The sequence below is a fragment of the Engystomops pustulosus genome, chromosome 5, assembly GCF_040894005.1.
Source record: "Engystomops pustulosus chromosome 5, aEngPut4.maternal, whole genome shotgun sequence".
NCBI lineage: Eukaryota > Metazoa > Chordata > Amphibia > Anura > Leptodactylidae > Engystomops > Engystomops pustulosus.
The window spans coordinates 55,336,092-55,361,073 of record NC_092415.1 but is presented as its reverse complement, the minus strand read 5'-3'; the positions used below and the strand labels follow the sequence as shown (position 1 = coordinate 55,361,073).

The 24,982-nt window shown below is 41.3% G+C and overlaps 1 protein-coding gene across 1 annotated transcript in view; it reads right to left on the bottom strand.

Annotated features, from left to right (window-relative positions):
• Nucleotides 1-19,256, bottom strand: part of CDH2 (cadherin 2) — a 203,294-nt gene extending 184,038 nt beyond the window's left edge. Inside the window, exon 1 of the mRNA XM_072152028.1 lies at nt 18,874-19,256. Within this exon, the coding sequence (XP_072008129.1) occupies nt 18,874-18,927 (54 nt within the window). The 5' untranslated portion in view covers nt 18,928-19,256. The remainder of the gene's footprint in view (nt 1-18,873) is intronic.
• Nucleotides 19,257-24,982: the final 5,726 nt, after the last annotated feature.

The following is a 24,982-nucleotide window of genomic DNA, read 5'->3' as shown; positions in this document are numbered from 1 at the left end:
TTCGACAATTTTGTGTCCTCTAAGAAAGAGAGGGATTTCTGTTCTTCTCTAAAACTGCTCTCCATTAACATATTATTTTTATATATTCCTTTGGTACACAGAAACAGACTGAAAATCATAATTACTGTATAGAAATAATTTTATAGATAATTTTACGTGGCACCAATTCAATCTGTTGGGTGTAGGAGAAAACTACAATATCCTACAGTAAGTAGATTAATACATGTCTATGACATTATACAATATTGTTAGAGAAATGTTATTCCTGGAAAGTTTTTTTTTAGTTCTGCTCTTTCATCATCCAATCAGTTCTCTCCGAGTCTCTATTGCTGTACTTAGTCCTCTTCCATAAAAAAAAACATACTTATGTCATTTGACAATGGATCGCATTATGGGTAATGGAATGCTTTTCACCACTTTTGAGTCATCCTTGGTAACCACATACTGCATTGTTCAGTAGGTTCAGAATAATATCTATTCTATAAAATTATATATTACAGAAAAAAAGGATCAGATGACACTGTAATGTAAGAAAAGCCTAAAATGGATAAGGTCACACCCTTTTTTGTAACCTGGAAGGAATAAAAACACCTGCATAATAGAGTATAATGTTTAGAAAACCCATCAAAAAAATAAAAAATGTTGTGATCAGGAAACATCAGGAACAAAAACTCCATTGCAGATGGAGACATAATTCAGTTCTAGTAAATACTACAGAATACTATGCAAAATGTATAGTATAGTATAATATAACACTAAAATATACAAAAGAATAACATGGATCCATTATAAGCAATTATTAGCTGCCAATTTAATTGGAAAATTATTGTTTTTTTTTGTTATCCTTCGTTCTAGCTAAAATGATAACAACTGATACTAAAATAAATGTACTTTTTCATAAGAAAAAAAAACCAACAAAAATAAATATAAGCAGATGGCAAAAACAAAGCAGCCAGACCCGAGGAAGGATGAACATGACAAGTATTTTACATCAACTAAATATGTAACGACACATTACAAACCCAACGCATTACAAATCCCAGAGAAATGTTCCATTAACAGACTTTATAAAAATAAAAGCATAAACATCATTTACATCACATCTCAGTGTGGAGCTAACAACAAGTACAAGGCAAAAGGGAAGAGATTGTGTTCCTAAATATAGTAACTGGAGCGGGAATGGCCACATGATAACTATAGATATGAACAAGATTTTGTCTTGTTCAGGAACATGAAAGTGCCGGAAAGCAGAATTTGTGGACTTGGAACTGGGTAGTAAATTTTCAGAGACTAATCATTATTCAGGACCAGTTTATGAAGAAATAAGGAAAGTAAAGGAATTGTAAGGCTGCATTCACATTGGGGCTTATTTACTAAGGGTACGGGGGTCGCATTTCCAAAGTTTTCGGGATTTGCACCACTGGGACAGGAATGTAGAAGGGGATTGTGTCGCACGTAATTGGATTTTGGCGCAGCAACGCCGGCTTTCATGTGACAGAAATTGGGGGACGACTGATTTGGACGAGCGCGGTATTTAACATTTAAATTGTGTCACAAGAACAAGCACTTACATGCACCAGGAAGAAGAAGGTGAACTCTGACGGACCTGAGCGGGTAAGTGACACATGCAGCATATCGGGCACACGATCTTAGTGAATTGTGGCACAGTGCATTCCAATCGGACAATGCACATCGGGGAACGCAACAGGGACGGGTAAGTAAATGTGCCCCACTGTGTCCTCTGTTATGAGGATACATTGGTCGTACTCCCAATGTGCCCTTACAGTGCGGTACATCGTCCTGTTTCAGCCCCTAAAGGCAGGAGGAGCAGCAAACACTAACCAGTTAGGCCTCTTCCACACTAGCGTTGCGTTTCACGTCAGGGTGCAATGCGTGAAAAACTGACGTTTTTGGCTGCGTTTTTGTTCCATTTTTCCTTGGAGTAATTAGCGTTTTTGCGTTTTTCACGCGCGTGTTGTTAGCGTTTTTTTTGCGTTTTCGGCGCATTTTTCACGCGCGAGTCAATGGGAGAATCGAGCATTTTTCAAAGGGACCATGGTTTGGGATTAAAATGGGTTATTTAATTAAAAAATAATGTCTTCTGATAAGTTGCAAACATCTGCGATCTATTCTTCACTGTTCCCCGTGTATATTATCTCCCGACAAGTTAGCAGATGTGAAGAACAGTGAAGAATAGAATAAAACCAGTGAACACAGTGAAAACAGTGACCACAGGATCATTTAAGAGAAAAACACAGTGCAGAACACAGTGCAGAATAGATTACAGATGTTCGGCACATCTGCTTACTTGTCGGGAGATACGCGCGGAACGTTGTGGCCAAAATAGCATGTGAAGAACAATATATGTGTGTAAAGAACACATTGCAGATGTTTAAATACATCTGCAATGTGTTCTTCACACATATATATTGTTCTTCACATGCTATTTTGGCCGCACCGTTCCGCGCGTATCTCCTGACAAGTAAGCAGATGTGCCGAACATCTGTAATCTATTCTGCACTGTGTTCTGCACTGTGTTTTTCTCTTAAATGATCCTGTGGTCACTGTTTTCACTGTGTTCACTGGTTTTATTCTATTCTTCACTGTTCTTCACTGTGTTTTTTTAATTAAATGATCGTTCGCGAGCAGGGGAAATACTGTTATTCTGGTCACCTAGCAACCCTTACGTTTAAAACGCATTGCACTCGCATTGCACTTGCAATGATTGCGAGTGCAATGCGTTCTTGATGCATCTCCATAGACTTGAATGGGGCGTGAAAATTGCGCGTGACTCGCAAAAATAGAGCATGCTGCGATATTGACGCGCGTGCAAACGAACGCAAGCACGCGCATCAAAAACAACGCTAATGGAGAAAGAGCCATTGAATACAATGGGACAGAGTGCAATGCAAGTTCTGCGCGTCAAATGCACGCGCAGAACTCGCGCGTGAAAAACGCCAGTGTAGAAGGGGCTTTATTGTTGCTGCTAATTTTCAGGCTGTTTCTTTCAGTGATATATATGCTCAGCGGAGGCTGGGGTGGAAGCAATACTTTGCATCCGTCCCCCTTTGCCTCCAATGGCCTCAGCAGGACGGAAAGACGTAGTTTGTTGGGTTTTTCCTGTGTTTTGCACAAAATACGTATACTGTAGAGACAAAGGTAAAAAAGATGCTTCTGTTTGTCAGTATAAGGCCCTGTATATGTTCCTGGCATATATGTTGAGCATCTCAAAAAGACATGATGTGAACCCAGGCTACGTTTAGTTTACTGATTTCAGAGGCCGGAATATTGCTGGTAAAGAGTAACATCCACACTGAGAACCTTTCTAAAATGATGAGTGTGTTTGTGAGACTGAGAGGAAGCTGAGGCAGCACAAGATCTTATATAATTAAAGGCACTGACTGCAGACCTCTGCTCACGCTGTTCATTCATTATCTAAATAAGTGCAATGAAAACAGATTTAAAATAAATCAAAGGGGTTTTAAAGCAGAGCCGCAAATGCCCCTTATCTTTAATAATTTGTGCAGTACGTTCATTAGGAGCGTTTTGTAGTAACTAATATGTAGGTGGAAGGCTGCTTTTCATTTTATCCAGCAGCAAATCCTACTGTGCTATTTAACACTAATTCATGGATAAATCCTGTTACCTTAGCTCCAGCCCCCTGAGGTTTAAGCCTCATTTTCACACATTTTTCTCAAATTAAAATAACTCCATCAAATATGTCATGGGAGCACACAAAAACATGTACAACTTATAAATGCATCCATGACGTGGACCCCCATACCTTTACCATAACGTTATGTTGCTTTAATACCATTTCAGAAGTCATACCTATACAGGGCTTTAAAAGATCTCAATTTGTACACCAGACCTTGGACTATCACCATATCCCTTACTCATGGGTTCCTCATAGTCAGAAAACGTTAACCACCAAAGTGAAAAATTCCACCAGTAAAGCTATATTTTATGATAGCTGAATATAGCAAGTTAGCATTTTTGTTAAAACCTACATTTTGTAATATTTTTACATGTTACTACAAAACACTAATTACTTTGGGCAGGAGGGGGGGGGGGTTATTAAGGGAGTTGTCTTACTCAGAGGCTTCTGCTCCTAGTAATCCCACCAGGACTATTTCCAGACTATTGGGGTGAATGACGACCTCTCAACAAAACCAAAGACACTTCTACAGCTGACACAGGTAGTCCCCAGGTTACAAGGTCCCATGGGTTTGTTCTTAAGTTGGATGTGTATGTTAGTCGAAACTGTATATTTTATAATTGTAGTTCCAGACAAAAAAATTCTTTGCCCCAGTGACAATTGGAGTTTTAAAATTTTTTCCTATAATGGGACCAAGGATTATCAATAAAACTTCATTACAGACACCTTACAGCTGATCATTGCTGCCTGGGACTATAGTAACATCCAAAGAGCTTCACCAGAGGTCACAGTGGGCAGAGGGGTCTGTCTTTAACTAGGGGCCATTTGTAAGTTGGTTGTCCTTAAGTAGGGGACCGCCTGTAGTTGGCTACAGAAGTCTATGACCTCTGCACTCATCGTTCGGTAAAAGCAGGATTGTGTATGGCACTTTATAAGCCTCCCAGAGATAACTTTCCTGGATCCTTGGGATTGGTTGTTTTAGAGAAAGCAACACCTTCCGTTTGCATAATGATGGATACCGCTGCAGAAAAATAGGGGAGAAAGAAGAAAAATTGTGCGCCACCAGACACAGCCCAGGTCTTTTGCACCAAGAAGGTCATTTGCATATAAAATATGAATAAAAACTGCATTTTGTGTAAAAATTACAGATTGCTGGCCAACAGGAAAGGAATGTCTGGAAACCTTATAAAGTGTCCTACAAAATGCAGGCGGTCCCCTACTTAAGGACAGCTAACTTACAGACGACCCCTAGTTACATATGGACCTCTCTGCCACCTGTGACCTCTGGGGAAGCTCTCTGGATGCTTTCACTAAGGCCCAGGCTGCACTGGCCCACTGTAAGATGTCTATAATGACATTTTATTGATAATCCTTGGTCCTATTACACATAAAAATGTTGAAAATCCAATTGTCACTGGGAGAAAAAAAATTTTTTTGTCTGGAGCTACAATTGTAAAATATACAATTCCGACTTAAAAATTTAACTCAAGAACAAACTTAAAGAACCTATCCTGTACGGAACCCAGGGACTTCCCGTATACATGTGCTTGGAGATGGCCAACCCACATGAAATGATTACAGAGAACATCAACTCTAAAGGCCCAATATGCTTTTGTACCATATTTTGTTTTCTATATAAATCCTATTACTTAAAACTATTACTACATCCTAAATCCTATAGTCCTAAATCCTATTTATCACCACGTTGCCTGGTTTCTTGTGCTACTTTTGGAGACTTTTTGTTGCAGTTGCAGTATTAAAGAGTAATAAAAGAAACCACACAATGTAATAACAAATTCCCCAAGTATTACCGTATATACTCGTGTATAAGATGAGTTTTTCAGCACAAAAAATGTGCTGAAAAACGTCCCCTCGGCTTATACACGAGTCAATATACATATACTTAAACTTAAAAAATATTTAAAAAATAATAAACTTATATACTCACCCTCCGGTGGCCCCGACGTGCAGCGCTGCTCCCCCGATGTCCACGTGGGTCCTCTTCCGGCTTCCGCGCCGTCTTCTGTCTTCTCTAAGTTCGTGCTGGACGCCGCCATTGTTTTTCTCCCAGGCGGCGCCTAGTATGACATCAGCAGCGGCGCGTCATACTAGGTGCCGTCCGGGGCAGAACAATGGCGGCGCCCTGCACGAAGTTAGAGAAGACATAAGAGGGTGTGGAAGCCGGAAGAGGACCCGCGCGGACATCAGGGGAGCAGCGCTGCGCGTCAGGGCCACCGGAGGGTGAGTATATAAGTTTATTATTTTCTTTTAATGCTGGGCTGGCTGTATATTACTGGGGGCAGTGCTGTATACTACTGGATGCAGGCTGTATACTACTGGGGGCAGGTTGTATACTACTGGGGACTGGCTGTATACTACTGGGGACTGGCTGTATACTACTGGGGGCAGGCTATATACTACTGGGGGCAGGCTGTATACCACTGGGGGCAGGCTGGCTTCATACTGGGGGGGTCTGTGACCAATGCATTTCCCACCCTCAGCTTATACTCGAGTCAATAGGTTTTCCCAGTTTTTGATGGTAAAATTAGGGGTCTCGGCTTATACTCGGGTCGGCTTATACTCGAGTATATACGGTATGTGTGTGTGTGTATATATATATATATATATATCGTATATACTTGAGAATAAGAGATCACATGACCCTCTATCTGCAGCCATTTTATGGTCAGAGATGTCTGGCTGTTAAGGTAAAAAATAGGAGGCTTCACTTTACATATGAAGAAAGCAGAGCAGAACTATTAATAGATGTACCATATTTTTTGGACTATAAGGCGCACACAATTTTTTTTATTTTCTCAGAAATCAAAGGTGCGCCTTATAGTCCAGTGCACCTTATATATGAACCGTACTGACAGACAACAGCTGCCTTGAACTGTGCACAGGTCTGCCACCTGCTGGCCATTCATCCTTATAATCAGGTGCACCTTATAATCCAGTGCACCTTATGTATGAACCTAGATGTTTTATCAGGCATTTATTGATGGCGCCTTATAATCCGGTGCGCCTTATAGTCCGAAAAATATGGTATAATTGTAAATTAGCTAATATCCTGCCCCCCACACACACATTACAAAAAACATGATATAAAGTGGCCATCAATGTTCACATCCCACGTCTCAAGTTTATAAACGAAGGATCGGAGACGTTGGCTTTATTCCAGACTTGCTTGTTGATAACAGCCTTTGAGAAGCTCTTGAGGCCAGCTACTTTGTGAGGTCTGTCTATCACACTGTCTGTTACTTTACTTAAAAACTGCATCGCCTCCAAGTGTTTCAACACGCCTGACACAGACATTTACAGAACAGGTTCCTTCCACTGATATTACCAGAATCACTCACATATGTAGATAAAGTAAAACGCGTGAAGCCAGCCAATGCACTGTAAATGCACAAACAACATCTGCTTTCCTTCAAATCCACATTAACAACTGAAAATTAAATATAGCAATAAGACAATTTCTGTTCTGTTGTGTTTTGCTATGTTCTAGGGGAATACAGATGCATGCTAAGGGTCTTCAATACAGAGAAGGAGCCATATTGTTGGATGAGCCATTCATTACTTAAGTCATGAATTCATTAGAATCCAGTGACATCTCTGTGGTTCTTCCATGGCTTATTGCACAAGGAAAAAGAGCCTTGGTCCATTAAGGAAGTAGTAAGTCAAGAAGAGGCGCCACTAGGATTCTTCATGGAACCAGAAAAGCTCTGGAAAGATAAGCACTTTTTCTGATGCATAATTTATAGGAGTAGAGAGTAGAAATCAAAAAAAAATTGTTCACATGTGATAGACATCACTTGTTCACTAAACTGAAACTGCAAAAACTATTAATAACACAAAAATGCATAAACAAACAAGGGAAAATATAAATGATAATTCATAGCAACAACATTAGTGAGCTACCCAGAAGCCCGTCTTATATAATACTATTATACTGTGCATAACCAAGACCAAGGAATGGATATATTACTCTACCTATTTTCAGAGATAAGAATTATGATGCATGGCTGCCATTTTCATATAAAAATTTAAAAAAGGCAAAAGTAGAGTTCCTGACTAATATTTAGAAGCCTAACCATAAGTCCAAAAAGGTACAAAGATCATCAAAGTAGCTCATGCAGTAATACACTTAGAGCATCTTTAAAGGTGACACTAACAATTTATTGCAAGCTTGGCGCAACTTGATGCACAAAACTTTTTTAATAATCCACACAACTTTTTCATTAAGCCCCGCCTTCTTGTCAAGAGCTCAAATACTATACTTAATGGCTTGCGCCAGTTTTCTGCCCGTCTATGCACATAAATACATATGCAAACTTGTTGCACGTTCATTTATGTGCAAAACATTTATGTTGGCAAATCCCACAGTGCACCAGAAAATGACATTTTTAGCTCAACCTGAAAGAGCTAATTTTTTTCTTCCATTTTTACCAAGGTGGTTGGCCTTAACCCCTCAAGGGGCAGTATTTTTGTTCATTTTCGCTCCCCACCTTCAAAGATCTATAACTTTTTCATTTTGCCATGTACAGAGCTGTATGAGGGCTTATTGTACTTCATGGTGATGATATTTATTATCCCATACATTGTAGCTGGAAAACATTCCAAATGCACTGAAATCAGTGAAAAAAAAATGCATTTGAGGACTCAGTTTTTATGACTTTCATTGTGCGCACCAAATAACACCTCTACTTTATTCTTTGGTTTACAATCAAGGGCACACTAAATTTATATAGGTTTTATAGTGTTTTAATACCTTTAAAAAAATGAAAACCTTGTGTATGAAAAAAATGTAAGTTTCGCCATCTTCTGACGCTAATTACTTTTTCATACTTTGGTGTACGTAGCTGTGTAAGGTGTAATTTTCTGCGAAATGAGCTGACTTTTTTTTGCTGCCTTTCATTTCATTGAAGACTGTGCAACCACTTGATCACTTTTGTAAATGTTTTACATGTTGCCAAATGGTAAAAAAGTGTTGTTTCGCACATTTGGGCGCTATTTTCCGTTACTGGGTTCAACGCTGAGAATAACCATTATTAAATTTTGATAGATCTGACATTTTGGGACCCAGTGATACCTAACATGTTGATGATTTTACTTGTTTATTTTTACTTGTTTTATTAATCTATTTTTTACTATTTTTTCAGACCCCCTAGGATACATTAACTCTAGGTTGTCTGATTGATCCTACCATATACTGCCATATTACACTATAGCAGCATATGAGGATTTTCCACATCATCTATTCCAATTTGCAAATCGCACATTGTAATAGATGTGTTAAAACAAGCCAGCCTCAGGTTTTACAAAGTAAGCAACAGATTGTTGCTCCCCATGATGTCAAAACAAAGATGGGGGCGCCCAGCTTTTGAATGCTGATGGCGGCTTTGCTGGCGGTAATCAAAGGGTTAACATTAATTGATTAATGCTAGCCCTCCGCATATTTAAGTAGCACACCATGAGGAATATACATCCTTGAGCGTTAAGAGGTTAAAAGACATCTACCACCAGGATCCCCAGGAACAAGGTCTGTAAACCAAGCACACTGACATACTGGTGTGTGCCCCCTCTGGCAGGATCTGCCCTTCTTTTAGCTTCTAATGCCCTTGTTTTACAAAAAAAAAAAAAATTTACAAAATGATGCAAATGAGCCTGAGGGGCTCGGGGCACCATATGTGTTAATGGAGCCCCTCAGTCTCATTTGCATAATTTTAGCCTTCCCAGAAGGGGCATACACACCAGTATGTCAGTGTGCCTGGTGGTAGATGTCCTTTAAGGAGTTTTCAGGCTTCAGAAATTGAGGACCTAACTTTAAGATAGATCACCAATATCAGATCAGATACTAGTAACCTAGTATGGCCCCCAGCAATGCACAATAAAAATAGGTTATCAATATCTAAAGCCTTAAAAATCCTTTATATAATAAAGGTAAAAAATGTTAAAATACATTGATGGCAACTAAGTACGTATCAGTAGTCCTTTAAGGGGCCATAACTAAAACTAAAGGCAGAGTATTAATTCTGAACAATTTTCAATTTTGAAGTATCAATCAGAATATGATATTAAAAAAAATTAAATAATAGAATTTAGAGAACATTATTTAAACTAATGACAGTTTTCTACGTAAAATTTCTAAACTAAGTCCAACATATGGAATAGAAACCAAATTCTCCCCACGGAACCAATTAACAGAAAATTGTGATGTAGATGAAGAAACAGAAGTTTCCATAGTACAGAACATTCATGTTAACTTTAAGAAGACCGTAATTAATAGCAAGTTCTAATTGTGACATCTTTACCCCTGCCCTAGTAATAGCGGGAACGATGTCATAGCTGAGAAACATTTGCAGACACACACACCGTGTCTTATCGCACAAACTTCAAATTCACTTTTTTTTTAGACCTATCTGCTTAAAAAGGCCAAATATCAATCCAATTAAGCTCCACATTGTTAAGCAAGAATGTCATGGGACACAGGCACTCTAAAAAGGCAGCTCTATAACAACCAGAAAGGTTTAGGAAAGTGAATGCTAACAGATGCTCCATGAAACTCCAAGAAACTAAATTTGGCCACTGTACATTGCACCTGGCAAGTGACAGATGGACAGAACCATAGATACATATAGGTAGATTCACTAAAAAAAGGTTTGAGAAAGGCTCAATTTGAATAACCTAGACATCAAGTCATCTCTGTAAGTAAATAATTTTATGGGATTTTTTTCCGCACTCGTATGCTGCCCATTCCTTTGACTAGCTAGATGGCTAGATCCAAAGAAAAAGGCACCACTCCAGATCCAAGATCAAGTTAAATAATGGAATTTTATATACAAGCGGTCCCCTACTTAAGAACACTCTACTTACATACGACCCCTAGTTACGAACGGACCACTGGATATTGGTAATTTATTGTACTTTAGTCCTAGGCTACAATGATCAGCTGTAACAGTTATCACAGGTGTCTGTAATGAAGCTTTAGTGTTAATCCTGATTCATTTTTAAAATCCAATTGTCACAGAGACCAAAAAAGTTCTTGCTGGGATTACAGCAAAAAAATTTTGGAGCGCCACCTTTTTATTCTTTTATATAATTCAAGGGACTGATCAATCCTTGACTGGGCACCCACTTAACTAGTGCAGCTAAATTATTTATGAAATATAGATAAATAGATAGAGTGTATAAAAACTGAAAAGGCAGTATTCACAATCTATGAAAAAGTGAAGCTTATTCTGTCTGCAGATGCAATATTTTAGTATAGGTGGTCGCCTACTTAAGAACACCCGACTTACAGACGACCCCTAGTCGTCTGTAATAGTTATCAAAGGTCTCTGCAACTAAGCCTTATTGTTAATCCTGGTTCTTATTACAATCCAGCATTTTTAAAATCCAGTTGTCACAAAGAGCTGGAGTTACAATTATAAAATATACGGTTCCGACTTACATACAAATTTAAGAACAAACTTACAGAACCTATCTTGTACGTAACCCAGGGACTGCCTTATTTCAGTACAGTACATGCTTTTTCATTTTTTGATAGACAGAAGAATAGATGGATACATAGATTTGACTAGACAATCTATTACCAATCCAACCATCTCCAGCAATATTGTGAAACACGAGAAGGAACCTGATGCCAGAGCTGATCCAATAGTTTCCTATTAGATTGTTTTGGCATCATCAGTCTTTATGCCGAATGTTTGGCAAGAAAATGGAAAGAAAAATGCAGCATACACTGTTTTCCTGCCGATCCACGGATGCCAGATTGGTGCACAGAGTTCATGAAAACGTAATCAGTTATGTCCAGCCTGGGCATAAAACAACTGGAGTGACGCAGACTGATATGTGGACACAGCCAAATGCAGTTTTGACATTGTCACAAGACGCTGCAGAGAAAAAAATCCAAAAAATGAGTTCCATGTACTCTTCATTTAGAAATCGCTGTCCTGGCAACTTACCCAGAGAATGTTTTATGAAATGATGTAACACAAACAATGTGGAAGTGGAGGTGCGCGCAGTAAACCTAGGACGTAACCAGAGCCTTTAAAGTTAAAAAGTTTTATTGCAAAAACATAAAAACTCTTTTTAACTAATCCAAATGGGGGGGGGGGGAAACTAATTCATTCTTCTAGAATGCTTGCTACAATATTATATTCATACAAAGAAATAAGAATTTATCGCACAAGAACTTCTATATGAAACATTGACAACTGTTGCTGTCTAGTATAAGCCATTTTGTTGCACCAAGATTGCCTTTGCTTCTCCCTGCTGTCATATACTAGCGTGACAGCTGCTACAGAAATCACTTATTAAATTCATGTGAGGATGAAAGATGGTCCTACGCAGTTAGTGTGATAAATACAAGTCAGCCTTTACCCTATAATACAACTCCTGCAAAGAATGAATGACTAGGGGCTGGTGGGCACAGCGCTGTACCTACTGATAATACATATACTTATTTCATTCACTGCATGGGAATCCCTAAAGTGAATTCAGGCATTTGATGAGTACAGAAGATAAACTAAAGAATGGATATAATGATTATTATTTTGTTTCCTCTTATCACTATTAAACACGAGTTACATAAAACCCCATCAGTGAAGTAGTAAATGCAACTAGGAATTTACTTCTGGTACCTTTGTCAGGTGTTTTCCCATTATGTCTTGATGTGATTGAGGTGATTACCTGTTGTGTTTGTGTTCCAAAGCAACTTGAATCTAATTTATCTATTTTCTATATTTGAAGTAAATGTAAAAAAATAGGTCCTGCCTGGTGTAGAATTGCACTATGGCCCACATCAGGAACAGGATTTAGCAAATGCGCCACCACGGGCCCGTTCCACAGCCTGGCAAGGGCCACTCCACACCCCTCGGTTTCAATTCCTAGGCTTGCACCAGGGATTGTGACTTTTTCAGGGCACACCAGTACTAGCCAAAATAACCCCCCATTCCAATTTTCCTAAAAATCCTGATATACTCTATAATGCTTAAAATAATCAAATTTGGGCAAAGGCAAGAGCGGCTGAGAACTAGAGCCACCCATTTTATCAATTAAAAGACACCATCAATATGAAATGGAATCAATTAATATTTTACAATATTTTCATTGATAGAAAATCATCAACGATAGATAAAGTTTTAACTATGAGGCACGAACAGAGGATTATTTGGATTTTACATGTAAAGATACAGTATAGGGCCACCAAGACCTCTCCCAAGATCACATGGGTCTTGTGACTGCTAGTCCCAGTGCAGGCCTCTGGTTTTGAGTCTTCAGATTGAATGAATTGTGCTAGAAAGTAGATGTTTATGTCGACTTTTGACCTTATAATTAAGGAAAAGTCTTTACAATAATATTTTATAAGAAATTATAAATAATAAATAAGAGTGCTATTCTTCTTTACAGGCTGTGCTTGTATTAAATCTAAGCTAGCCGCACTTGAATATGGCTGGACTCAGTTACCTATGGACAGCGGTGGTGCGGTTTATAAAAACTAAATGTTAATATACTTCTTGTGTCCCACAAAACTTTTTCCTAAAGGGGTTTTCCAGGTGCCAGGAGTGAGAAAGAAAGAATACGTATTTTCCCTGCTCTGACTCCTGGTTCCTGCGTTGCTGTGGTAGTTCTGGAATCTGGGCCCGGGGTCTGAACAAAAGTTCCAGTGAGTCACAAGAGCTGTGTCATAGGGCCAGAAAGTATCAGAGATTCGGGAATCAGGAGCCATAGTGGGGAAATATGCCTTCTTTTTCTTCTTCTAACCCTGGCCCCAGCCCCCCTGAGGTTTTGTTCACATCTTTAAAATAGAAAGTGCTTTACTGTACAGAAAAAAAGTTGTCCTATTCTCAAAGATCCTGTTTAAGCAAACACAAAGCAATGTAGATTGTGGCACATGATACAAAGAGGTAATAATACAGCTTAGCTGCTGGAATGCATTGTTCTCCATGCCACAGAAAGTAAAAGGTGCAGTTCTCCTCCCCTGCTAACATCACCATGGAAATCTCCAGAGCAAGACCTGAATCCAGAAAGCAGCAACCTTACAATGGCTTTTCACTTACATTTACTTTCCCCCAAGTACTTAGGATGACAAAGGGACGCCTGCAATCTCCATGCCTCACATCCTTTCATGACAAGAAAGGCAAAGTCTTTTCTCCTACACTTGTTAAATTATGGAATATAGTGGAAGGATTCATATAATTTTTTTATTATATGACAAAATATTTTAGACTGTTGCGGAAAGGGAGACACCCACCTGAAAAAGAGCTTCATCAACCAGCAAAATCCTGCTCAGAAATGTCGTATTCTGTTCTTTAGGAGTAATATCTGTCTAGTACATGGAACCGCAATACATCTCTGATACATCAATGGGTCGTCCTTGGCTAACTATTGTCTGATCTGGCCAATATGGACCCGTCACCTTGAGAGATGACCACCACAATCCTTGCCCAGAGTACGGGAACTGGGCGATCAAAATAACAATAAAACTGCTGCCATAAGAATTACAAATTAGTATGTGGGGATATGATGCAAAACAATAATGTATAAGGGGGGGAGGGGGTTGAACACAAGAATGGACCCCCTCACAATCACTGCCACCAGTAAATGAGCCATGTTCCTATATATTCAATCTAGTTACAGACTGTTTATCTGTAAAGTGTCTTACTCTAGGTATCCGACCAGACATTGTCACCTACACTTCTACAAATCACTCAGAGGCAAAAGGTGCACAAAGGTTGAGTCCAATTTTGGATTATCAGACCTTACAGTGCAGCTCATGGCATCCAACATAGAACTAGAACATTTGCAGGCGGTTTTCTTGCTCTTAGGCATTCTTCATTCTGTGCCTCTATTAGGCATGCTCAATAATATAGACTATTTCCCTTATCTGTACTTGTTAGCCATCCATGTAGATAGATGTAACAGTGGCTGTCTCTTTGGCTGACTCCGCCTGTGAATGTATTACATAGACAGTCATTCCTTTGATTCACCAAAATGCAATAATATAATCAATCCTGCAGCTTTCTGCACAGCAACGAATATTGTGCCGTGGGTTTCCGTGGCACCGTGTGAGAGCTGCACATTTGAAGCAGGTCCTATTCCTGTCCGGGTTAGTAACTTGGGAAGTCTTTTACTATTGTCAATGGTACATGGCTGGACCTCACATGCTAATGACACAATGGCCACTGTCGATCCTGTTCATGTGCAGGTAGTCTGACCCATAGAGATCAGCTAGAATGACTTGAATATAAAAGTCTAAGGCTACATTAACATTGCCGTTGCCCGCCGCACCGTAGCACGGCGGCGCCGGGAAAAGGCGGTGAGTTCTGCACGACGCCGTATGCCGAGAAAAGATAGGACAAGGATCGGTTAGGAATAAAAAAATATACAAAACATATCCTGTATGTTTTATAGACTCAATTTCAAGCGCACCTGTCACCAGCAAACTTCATTAATGTCCTCTGTTCCAGGGGATCTGCACATCTCCTCACTGACACTGCTAACCCAGCTAAAGAGAATTCCTTAGGGAGAAGTGAGGAGCAGAGCCTACTAACACTAAGCTCCCTGCTCCCCCACCATCAGGAATTCTCTTCAGCCAGGAAAGCAATGTCAGCATCAGTGAGGAGGCAAGGAAGCTTGACTGTATACTGCACTTTTCTGCCCCTGGGACTGGAAAAGAGGACATCAATAAAGTCTTTTTTAGAAGAATGGTGGCTCTAAGCCAATGGATAGAGACATAAATGGAACATTTATAAAGACATCTAAAACATACTGGTAGTGGTTTGCGGGGGAAGGGTGTGTACATGGGTGACAGTTATTCTTTAAATAAAAAACAAAAAGTAAATTAAAACATTCTGCCTCAAATACATTTCTATACTTTTGTTAACAAAAATGTGTGATAGCTACAAGAGAGTCTGGCTACAGAGAAGAACATCTTTACTATGGGGCTCTGCCAAGTTGTGGTACATCGTATGGATTACTTTGATCCACTTATGTGTAATGTTAGTAAATTTTATCTGCTTTACCAAACTTTCTGATGGAAAAAGCTGTTATCCATAAAAAAAATAGATGTTTTACCCATTGTTGATGAATGAAACATGGCTTCTGTAACAATGATTAGTCTCTGAGCACTGGAGTTACCAGCATGCATTGTGTCCTACTGTCAGGAACAATTGGTGGTTGTGTATCAAGAAACCCACAATTTAGGTAAGAAAAGTTAATAAACTGCACGTCTGTAGCTAAATAGAAGAAATAGAAGAAGAAATGTCTTCTCTTTGCGCTCGTAAGTAATGTCATTCGCCAGGAAACCAGTGTACACACAATGACCAATACTCCATATGGATCAATAATCCCTTTCTGTGCTTGCTGCTAGCCCCTGCCATCTGCTGCACAAGTACTGAAGGAAGAATTATTGTCTGGCCATATCCTATTTTATGTTTTACTAATACTTAGAATACTTACTTGTTTTTCTTATATAATCCAGTCATCGGTTTAGCAGTAAATTTATGATTTGCTAAAGTTTATGATTATCATGATTCTTCGCTGGAGGGTTAATCCATATCTTGCAGTGTTGTATTACCCATACTATTTATTTAGCACATAATAGAAACTTATTATAAACATTTCCTATTTTCTATTTCCATATCAAGTAGACCATATTTGCAACCCAAAACCTGTCTGTGACAGGGTACAATGACTGTAAGTGATACCTACATACTACATACATATTCCCTGTATGACCTCAATGCCCAATTGCAAGTAATCCACCCATAATCACACGCACTGCTGCACCTCTACTATTTTTATTCTTGTCTTATATACATATTTTTAATGATTATTTTAATAATTAACATTTATTATATGATTCGTTATTTTTGTGATTACTAAAATTTCATTACGGTTTTCTGCTACTAAAATTGTTTCATTATTATTAATAATACTATTATTTCCATGCTTATTTTTTTTCTCCCCGATACTAAAATAATTCATTTCTTTAGCTCTGAACAGAAATCCCTGCACGTCAACTGTGGACTATTTCCAGGGAAATCTTGCAGTGCATGTATTTCAATTCTAGCACATTGCCAAAAAGAAAGCTAAAAAAAAACCTACAATGTATTTCCTCCAACCTCATGTGAATAAACTGAAGGCCCCAGACTGTAAAATGCATCAATTTATAAAAGGGCAAATATTTTAGGATTTATCGTGTCCTTGTCGATAAACTTGACTTATGACATTTATTTAGGAAATGTGTTGTAATAAAAAGACCTAATAAACATATATAGTGTATAGGGGGAAATAAAATGGTTACATGACACATGCCAATATGATGTGGAGCGAAACCACTAAGGGGAAATGAAATTCCAGAGCTGTAGCCGTCCTGATGCCCCTGATACTGATGAAACACAAGTCCATTTCCTGTTTGCTCGGCTTCAAATGTTAAACTTACCCTGCATAAGAGCTTATCTACAATCTCCCAACAAGCTGTCACCTTCTCACATTAAATCCCCAGAAATAAAATGTCACATGCTCAGGAGTGCACGTCCTTTCTTATTGAAGACAAATAGACATCATTCCTTATCAGACACAAACTAATTCTGGTGCAGAAAAAATGGAATTAGAGTAAAATCTTGAACGTTGCAGCCCTATTCCTCACTCATCAGGGAAAGGACGATTCTATGGAGTCTAGGAGATTACTATAATCCAATTGGACATTTTCTCATAGTAAGTAAAGAAAAATCTGCCTTGCTTTGACGAGTGGGGCCTAAGAACATGTCCAGCCTGTGTCCAGTGAGACGCCTATAGGACCTGAATAAGTTTCTGATTTGTTATGGGGTGATTACTGTCTATGAGGGATCTGAATGAGATAAGAGCGATCAGTGTGGATGTAATATTACATAAACCAGAGAAAAGTTCATGTAACGGATTGGAGCGCACACAACGCTGAGCACATTTATCACGCTGGCTGCGACAGTCAGGAGTAAAGAAGTTTATTCCCTCCTCATGTGGGAAATAGTCGGGGTTAGTGGGTTAGACGAGTGACTACTCTGTGGCTAGAGTGGTTGCTTTTAATCACTTCTCATTTGGGGACTAGTGTGCACCTCCAAGGGTAGCCGCTGAGTTATGGTGTCTCCTTGGAGAGACACCAGTGACTTTAGTGACTTTCCCTATCATTCTCATTTTGCAGAAGCCCAGCGTGGAGAGAGCATAAAAGCAGGAAGCCAGTCAGCACATTATGGCTTATAGACTGTAAAACCTGGAGGCAGACTGTAAGTAATCCCCACGGCTCGGCTGGCTCCAGTTTAAACACCATGGACAGTACTCAGCACAGAAGCCGGAGCTCGGCTGATAGAAAACAAAGGCGAAAAGAACCACCGCACACAAAAAGGCAAGAAAATAATGCAGCAAGTATAGAAATAAAGCTTATTATGGGCATTACTAAATAATGGATGGGAGGGGGTAAGTAGACACCACTCCCACCACCTTATTGTCACCATGTAAAATCACACAAAGAAACGCTAAACATGCCTGCCACACAAAGAGCTAGTCATTTAGCCTTAAGACCTCCGCCCCATAGAAATGGGAAAGGCCACCGCTATCATGAGAACTTCTCGCTGCATAATACCCCAAGCAATAGGTGCACATTGGAAAGATGCACAAGAGTCATAGGGACTGAGGATCTGCCCCCTTACTCCTTACAAATAGTATTAAGCAATGATGATCTGCACCATCTGTGCTGCAGTCGCCAACAGCCAGCGTTTTTGCCCCCTTTTCATGCGTTTTAGCAGAGGTACCAGCTTATCCTCCTCTGCTACTTGTAATGTAACAGTCCAAAGGCGCCCATGAAGGAAGGAGCTTGTAAAGTAGCTGCAGGCACATGTATCCCCGGGGGGCAGCGGCACCAGATTGTCTTGTAATCCTTTCATTCGCCATGGTGACACAAGGGCACTTCTGGTGTGTGGCTACCCCCATGGGTATAACACATGTGGTGGGCACCGCAATGACTACAAGTGCCATGTGGGTAGTTAGGGATCATGGAAATCTGGTGTACAGCAGAGAGAGACTGGCAGGACACATGATACCCAGTGTCAGGTCCATGCCATAGACAGCCCAGTACACACAGGTGCATGGGAGGTGCATCCCAATCCCATGGGGACCAGTCACCCACCCCAGGAGGCCTGTAGGAGCCGCAGCAGCAGGGGGCAGCCCATTACCTGGTGCAGCAGCAGTAGCAGGGCCGCCAGCAGGGAGCACACTCTTCGGCACATGGTGTATGAGGACCGGGGAGGTGATGGCTTCAGAGATGTAGAGCAGGCAGAGGAGGTGCTGCTGATCCGTGCACCCTGTGCCCAGCACACACACACACTGGCTGATTCCCAGACAATCCTGCAGATCCCGGGAGGAGTCCGCTGGAGAGAGATGCTCTGCCTATTGTCTGTCCTCCAGCAGGATGGCTGCACTTGTGCTGTGCAGAGATGGCAGGCAGTCAGTCCGCGGCCGAGGCTGCTCTCCCGCTAGAGCATCACACGGAGGAGCACTCCTTCTCCCTCCTCCTCCTCCTGCTCCTCACACACTGATAACAATACAAGGCGCTGGCTGCAGGAGTCCCGGGCGGCGGCTCCTCCTCCCCCCTGTCACCGTCTCGTCACATACAAGTCAGTGAGGTGCTCGTCCTCCTCACACCCCTCTACTACATGTTCCATCCCCCACCGACAGGCGCTACCACACCGATCAATAAACATGGTGGCTGGGCTCCTGCCATCAATATAGGATTAATATGAAATATGGCGGCAATGACCGCACCAGGAGAATCTCTCCTAGTAATATAGTGAGGACAGAACAGGTGCACACAGGTCTTACCCTATAAATATCTTAGTGGATGGATTATCAGGAGGAGATTGGTTCTTAATTATTCTTTTCCTAAAGATCTCAGTATGTGACAGATTCATAAAGATGTCCATTAGTCTAAAGTTTGTAAAATTGGCAGATTTTATCCAAAACTTACATTTGTCGGATGCAATATAAAAAAAAAAAACTATAGGACTTGGCCAAACTCAACATATCCTGCTCCTCACATAGCAATCCTCCTTACACCCCTCTAATCCATCCTACAGACTTTATAAGAAATTGCCCTCCTCATACTAATAAACATGGTGGCCGTGGAACTGCTATCAATACATGATTCTTATGAAATATTATACGGATATTGTGCCTTTTGAATGGAGGACATTTTTTAAATTAATCATTTATTTTCCTAAAAATGTCAATCTGTGCCGTTTCATATAGTATCATAAAGTATTCACAGTAAAAGTGGCTGTGACCATTAGCATAAAGTTCATAAAAATAGCAGATTTTATCCAAACTCAACATCTGTCTGATACAATTTTAACAAAAACAAGAAAAGTGTAGAACAAAAGTTTGCCACCTCAATACTTCGTCCTTGTCACAAATGATCCTCCTCAGACTTCTCTACTTCATGCTCCATCCCCCTAGACTTTAATAATAATTATTTATATAGCGCACACAGATTACACAAAGAATGTCAAATTGGTCCCTGTCCCCAATGAGGCTCACAATCTTATCGACCTACCAGTATGTTTTGGAGTGTGGGAGGACACCGGAGGACATGGAGGAAGCCCAAGAAAACACAGAGAGAACATGAACATGTTGACCTGGGTGGGATTTGAACCCAGGACCCTAGCGCTGCAAGGCAGAAGTGCTACTCACTCAGCCACTGTGCCGCCATAGTCTTTATGCCAGAACCACCAACAACCCTCCTCAAATCACACTAGTAAATAAACATGGAAAATATGTGACATGATTGATTTGAAATATGACGTCAATGAACACAGCAAAGTTTTCAGGAAAAGAGCTTCTTCTCATTGTGTCATAATAATATAGAGGGGACAGAACAGACGCAGGAATGTCTCTCCCCAAAACTTAAAATACCATGATTATTGATTGGAGATTTCTAATCATGGGGAGATTAGTTTTTAAATTGAAAAAATATATTTTCTTAAAAAGGTCAGTATGTGAAGTATGATAAAGTATTTTTGGTACGTGTGTATTGAATACATAAGTACAGTACTAGAACCAAGTTTCATACAGAAACAGTTCCAGTCCATATATACAGTATCCCAAATGATTTAAAGGGGTTGTCCGAGTTTTGAAAAAAAAACTATAGGTGGCTGGGAGTGGGCTGCTTAAAACAATAAAGATGTACTTACCTTCCGGTGCCCTCTGGTATCCAGCTGCATGCAGCTTCCGGCCGGCCGTGGCCGGGTACGCCTATCCGTCCCTATACACAGCATTGTGTATGGGGGCCGGAAGGTTGTCGGGTCCGGCCGGAAGCTGAATGCAGCGCTGCTCCGGCGGCCATGTTTGTTTACATGGCGCCCGGACCGGAGTGACAGCAGCGCTGGATACATCTTTATTGTTTTAGGCAGCCCGCTCCCGGCCACATATAGTTTTTTTTCAAAACTCGGACAACCCCTTTAACATATGTATACATGTATACAATACCTCCATAAAGGATTAATACATGCAGTCCCCTCTTTTGATGCATGCAAACCGGCGTCGATGCGTCACAAACCCGGGGCAATTCGGCGCAAAACGGAAATATTCGGTCCGCGTACCCTTAGTACATGTGCCCCATTGTCTGAGGGGTTGAAAGTACATAGATGACGTCTTCCTCCTGTGGACTGGCACCAAACAATTTTTTTAACACGGTCGATGATACCATTAATCTCACTGTGGTATCTTCAAACACTGAGTTACAATTTCTAGAAGTTTCAGTCATGATACTTGGGGGTCTCATTGAAACAGACATATTTTCAAAAACAATAGACAGGAACACATTGGTGTTGAGAGCAGCCATCCACATACGACCATTAAATCATTACCTTACAGTCGATTATTAAGGGTTAAAAGAATAACCAGCCAGCCACAAAAATTACAGAAAAATGTGACAGCAATGGCAAATAAGTTCACACAACAAGGTTACCCTAAAAAAATTATTGACAATAATTTACACAAAGTAGATAGGATGGATAGATCAGAATTATTGACCTCTAAGAAGGAAACAAAACAATTTGACAGAATCCCTTTGGTTATTACTTACAACTCACAGAGCCTTAACATTGCCAACATAATCCACCGACATTGCTCAAAACTTTCAGGTTGTGACAATATGGTTCTGGAATTTTAGAATCCCCCTTTACTGTCATTCAGGAACTCACAAAACCCCTGGACAGGGAGGGACTAGTTCTCTTAGGCCCCAGGTGTTTCTACAGAGCAGAGAGTCTGTCTTAGCCCTCAGCTCTTTACCACCAGCTCTCCCTAGAGAGCACAGGTCTGTCATCAGAGACAGTGACCAGAGAGATAGTGTGTAGCACACATTTAGCTCTGTACAAAGAACTCAGCAACACCCAGGACACAAGCTGCAGCTTCCACAATTGAACACAGCTACATCCCAGTCTGCATCTCCCACCAGGCTAGTGAACTTCTCCTGAGGATCACTTTCCATGACCACTCCAGTAATCCGGAATATCCCACAATCCGGCATGTGTTACAAGATCGTTTGGCCCGCAGTTGTTCTAATAAAGAACCATGAGTTATTTTGCACAATGTTGCCTCCGTCTGTTCCCTGGATATGGCTGTACCACAAAGGGCTCCCCATCAATTACCCAGGGACATATATTAGAGACATTAAGGGGTTGCCCCAAGGAGATCAAGTACATCAGCCTCTCCCTCCATATTTTTTGCACACACCACCTGCTGGAGACCTGCCAGGCTGTAGGACAGCCCTCTGGTCCCCATACCAAGCACCGTGACCACAGCGTGCCTAGGCCGCAACTGCCAGCCACTCCGGTATTCTGGACCCCGGCTGTCTCTAGACTGTGGCTGTAACTCCACGTATGACTATGTACTGCGGCTGTAGCTCCATGGATGACTGTTTACTGAGGCTGTAGCTCCATGTATGGCTGTGTACTGCTGCTGTAGCCCCATGTATGACTGTGTACTGTGACTGTAGCTCCATATATGACTGTGTACTGCTGCTGTAGCACCCTGTATGACTGTGTACTGTGACTGTGGCACCCAGTATGGCTGTGTACTGTGACTGTAGCTGTAGTTCCATGTATGGCTGTGTACTGTGACTGTAGCACCCGTTATGGCTGTGTACTGTGACTGTAGCACCCGGTATGGCTGTGTACTGTGACTATAGCACCTGGTATGGCAGTGTACTGTAACTCTAGCTCTGTTTATGGCTGTGTACTGTGACTGTAGCATCCAGTATGGCTGTGTACTGTGACTGTAGCACCCGGTATGGCTGTGTACTGTGACTCTGGCTCTGTTTATGGCTGCGTACTGTGGCTGTAGCTCCATGTATGGCTGTGTACTGTGGCTGTAGTTCCATGTATGGCTGTGCACTGCGGCTGTAGCACCATGTATGACTGTGTACTGCTGCTGTAGCTCCATGTATGGCTGTGTACTGTGGCTGTAGCGCCATGTATGACTGTGGCTGCAGCACCATGTGTGGGTGTGTACTGCCTCTGTAGCGCCATGTATGGCCGTCTACTGTGACTGTAGCTCTGTGTATGGCTCTGTACTGCTGCTGTAGTTCCATGTATGGCTGTGTACTGAGGCTGTGGCTCTATGTATGGCTGTGTACTGAGGCTGTAACTCCATATATGGCTATGTACTGCGGCTGTAGCTTTATGTATGTCTGTGTACTGAGGCTCCATGTATGGCTGTGTACTGTGGCTGTAGCTCCAGGTATGGCTGTGTACTGCTGCTGTAGCTCCATGTATGACTGTGTACTGTGACTGTAGTTCCATGTATGGCTGTGTAGTGTGACTGTAGCTCTGTGTATGGCTGCGTACTGCTGCTGTAGTTCCATGTATGGCTGTGTACTGTGGCTGTAGTTCCTTGTATGGCAGTGTACTGTGACTGTGGCTCTGTGTATGCCTGTGTAGTGTGATTGTAACTCTGTTTATGGCTTTGTACTGCTGCTGTAGTTCCATGTATGGCTGTGAACTGTGACTGTAGCTCTGTTTATGGCTGTGTAGTGTGACTGTAGTTCTGTTTATGGCTTTGTACTGCAGCTGTAGCTCCATGTATGGCTGTGTACTGTGGCTGTAGTTCCATGTATGGCTGTGTACTGTGACTGTAGTTCCATGTATGGCTGTGTACTGTGGCTGTAGTTCTGTGTATGGCTGTGTACTGTGACTGTAGCTCTGTGTATAGCTGTGTACTGCTGCCGTAGTTCAATGTATGACTGTTGACTGTGGCTGTAGTTCTGTGTATGGCTGTGTACTGCCACTGTAGCTCCATGTATTATGTACTGCTGCTGTAGCTCTGTAAGTAACAGACTTATCTTCTCCTCATAGGAGAAAATAGCAGTCACAGCACAGGGAGATGCTGCAGCATTGTGAGTGTTGGGGAAATACCAGCATATACTTTAATTGTTAGCATATTGAAGTCGCCACAACTTCTCTCTGCAATGCAAACATTTTAGGTTCCATTCTATATAAACAGTAGTTGAAACATTAACAGTGCCCCCACAGAAGCCAATTTAATCACTATGCCCACTCAGTACTCAATTAGGCATAGTGCCCCTACAGTAGCCACTACTATAACTTTAGTCGTAGGCATTAGTTAGACAAGGTGCTCCACAGCAGCCGTTATTGCAAAGGATCACAGCAGCCCAGTACAGTCACATGACCCCCCCCCCCAGAAGCCATTATAATCACAGGGCCCCCACAGTTGCCAACATAGTCACAGGGCCCCCCAGCAGGCAGTACATTCAACCCCCAACATACAGTATAGTCACAGCTATGCAGCAACCACTATAGTCACAGGGACCTACCATTAGCCCAGTACCCATTATTTAGTCACAGCCCACCCCCAGTGGCCATTATAGTCACAGCTCCCCCCCAGTAGCGAGTATAGTCACAGCCCACCCCCCAGTAGCCACTATAGTCACAGCCCACCCCCAGTAGCCAAAGTAACCAGTATACTCACAGCCCACCCCCCAGTATAGTACCAGCCCCCTCAGTAGCCAGTATAGTCAAAGCACCCCCAGTATAGTCAAAGCCGCCAACTAGCCACTATAGTCACATGGCCCCACCAATAGCCACTATAGTCACAAGGCCCCCACCATTAGCTATTATAGTCACAGGATCCCCACCATTAGCTAGTATAGTCAATGGACCCCCACCATTATCCAGTATAGTCACAGAGCCCCCATCATTAGCCAGTATAGTCATTGGCCCTCTATAATTAGCCAGTACCGTCACATGGCCCCCATAATTAGCCAGTATA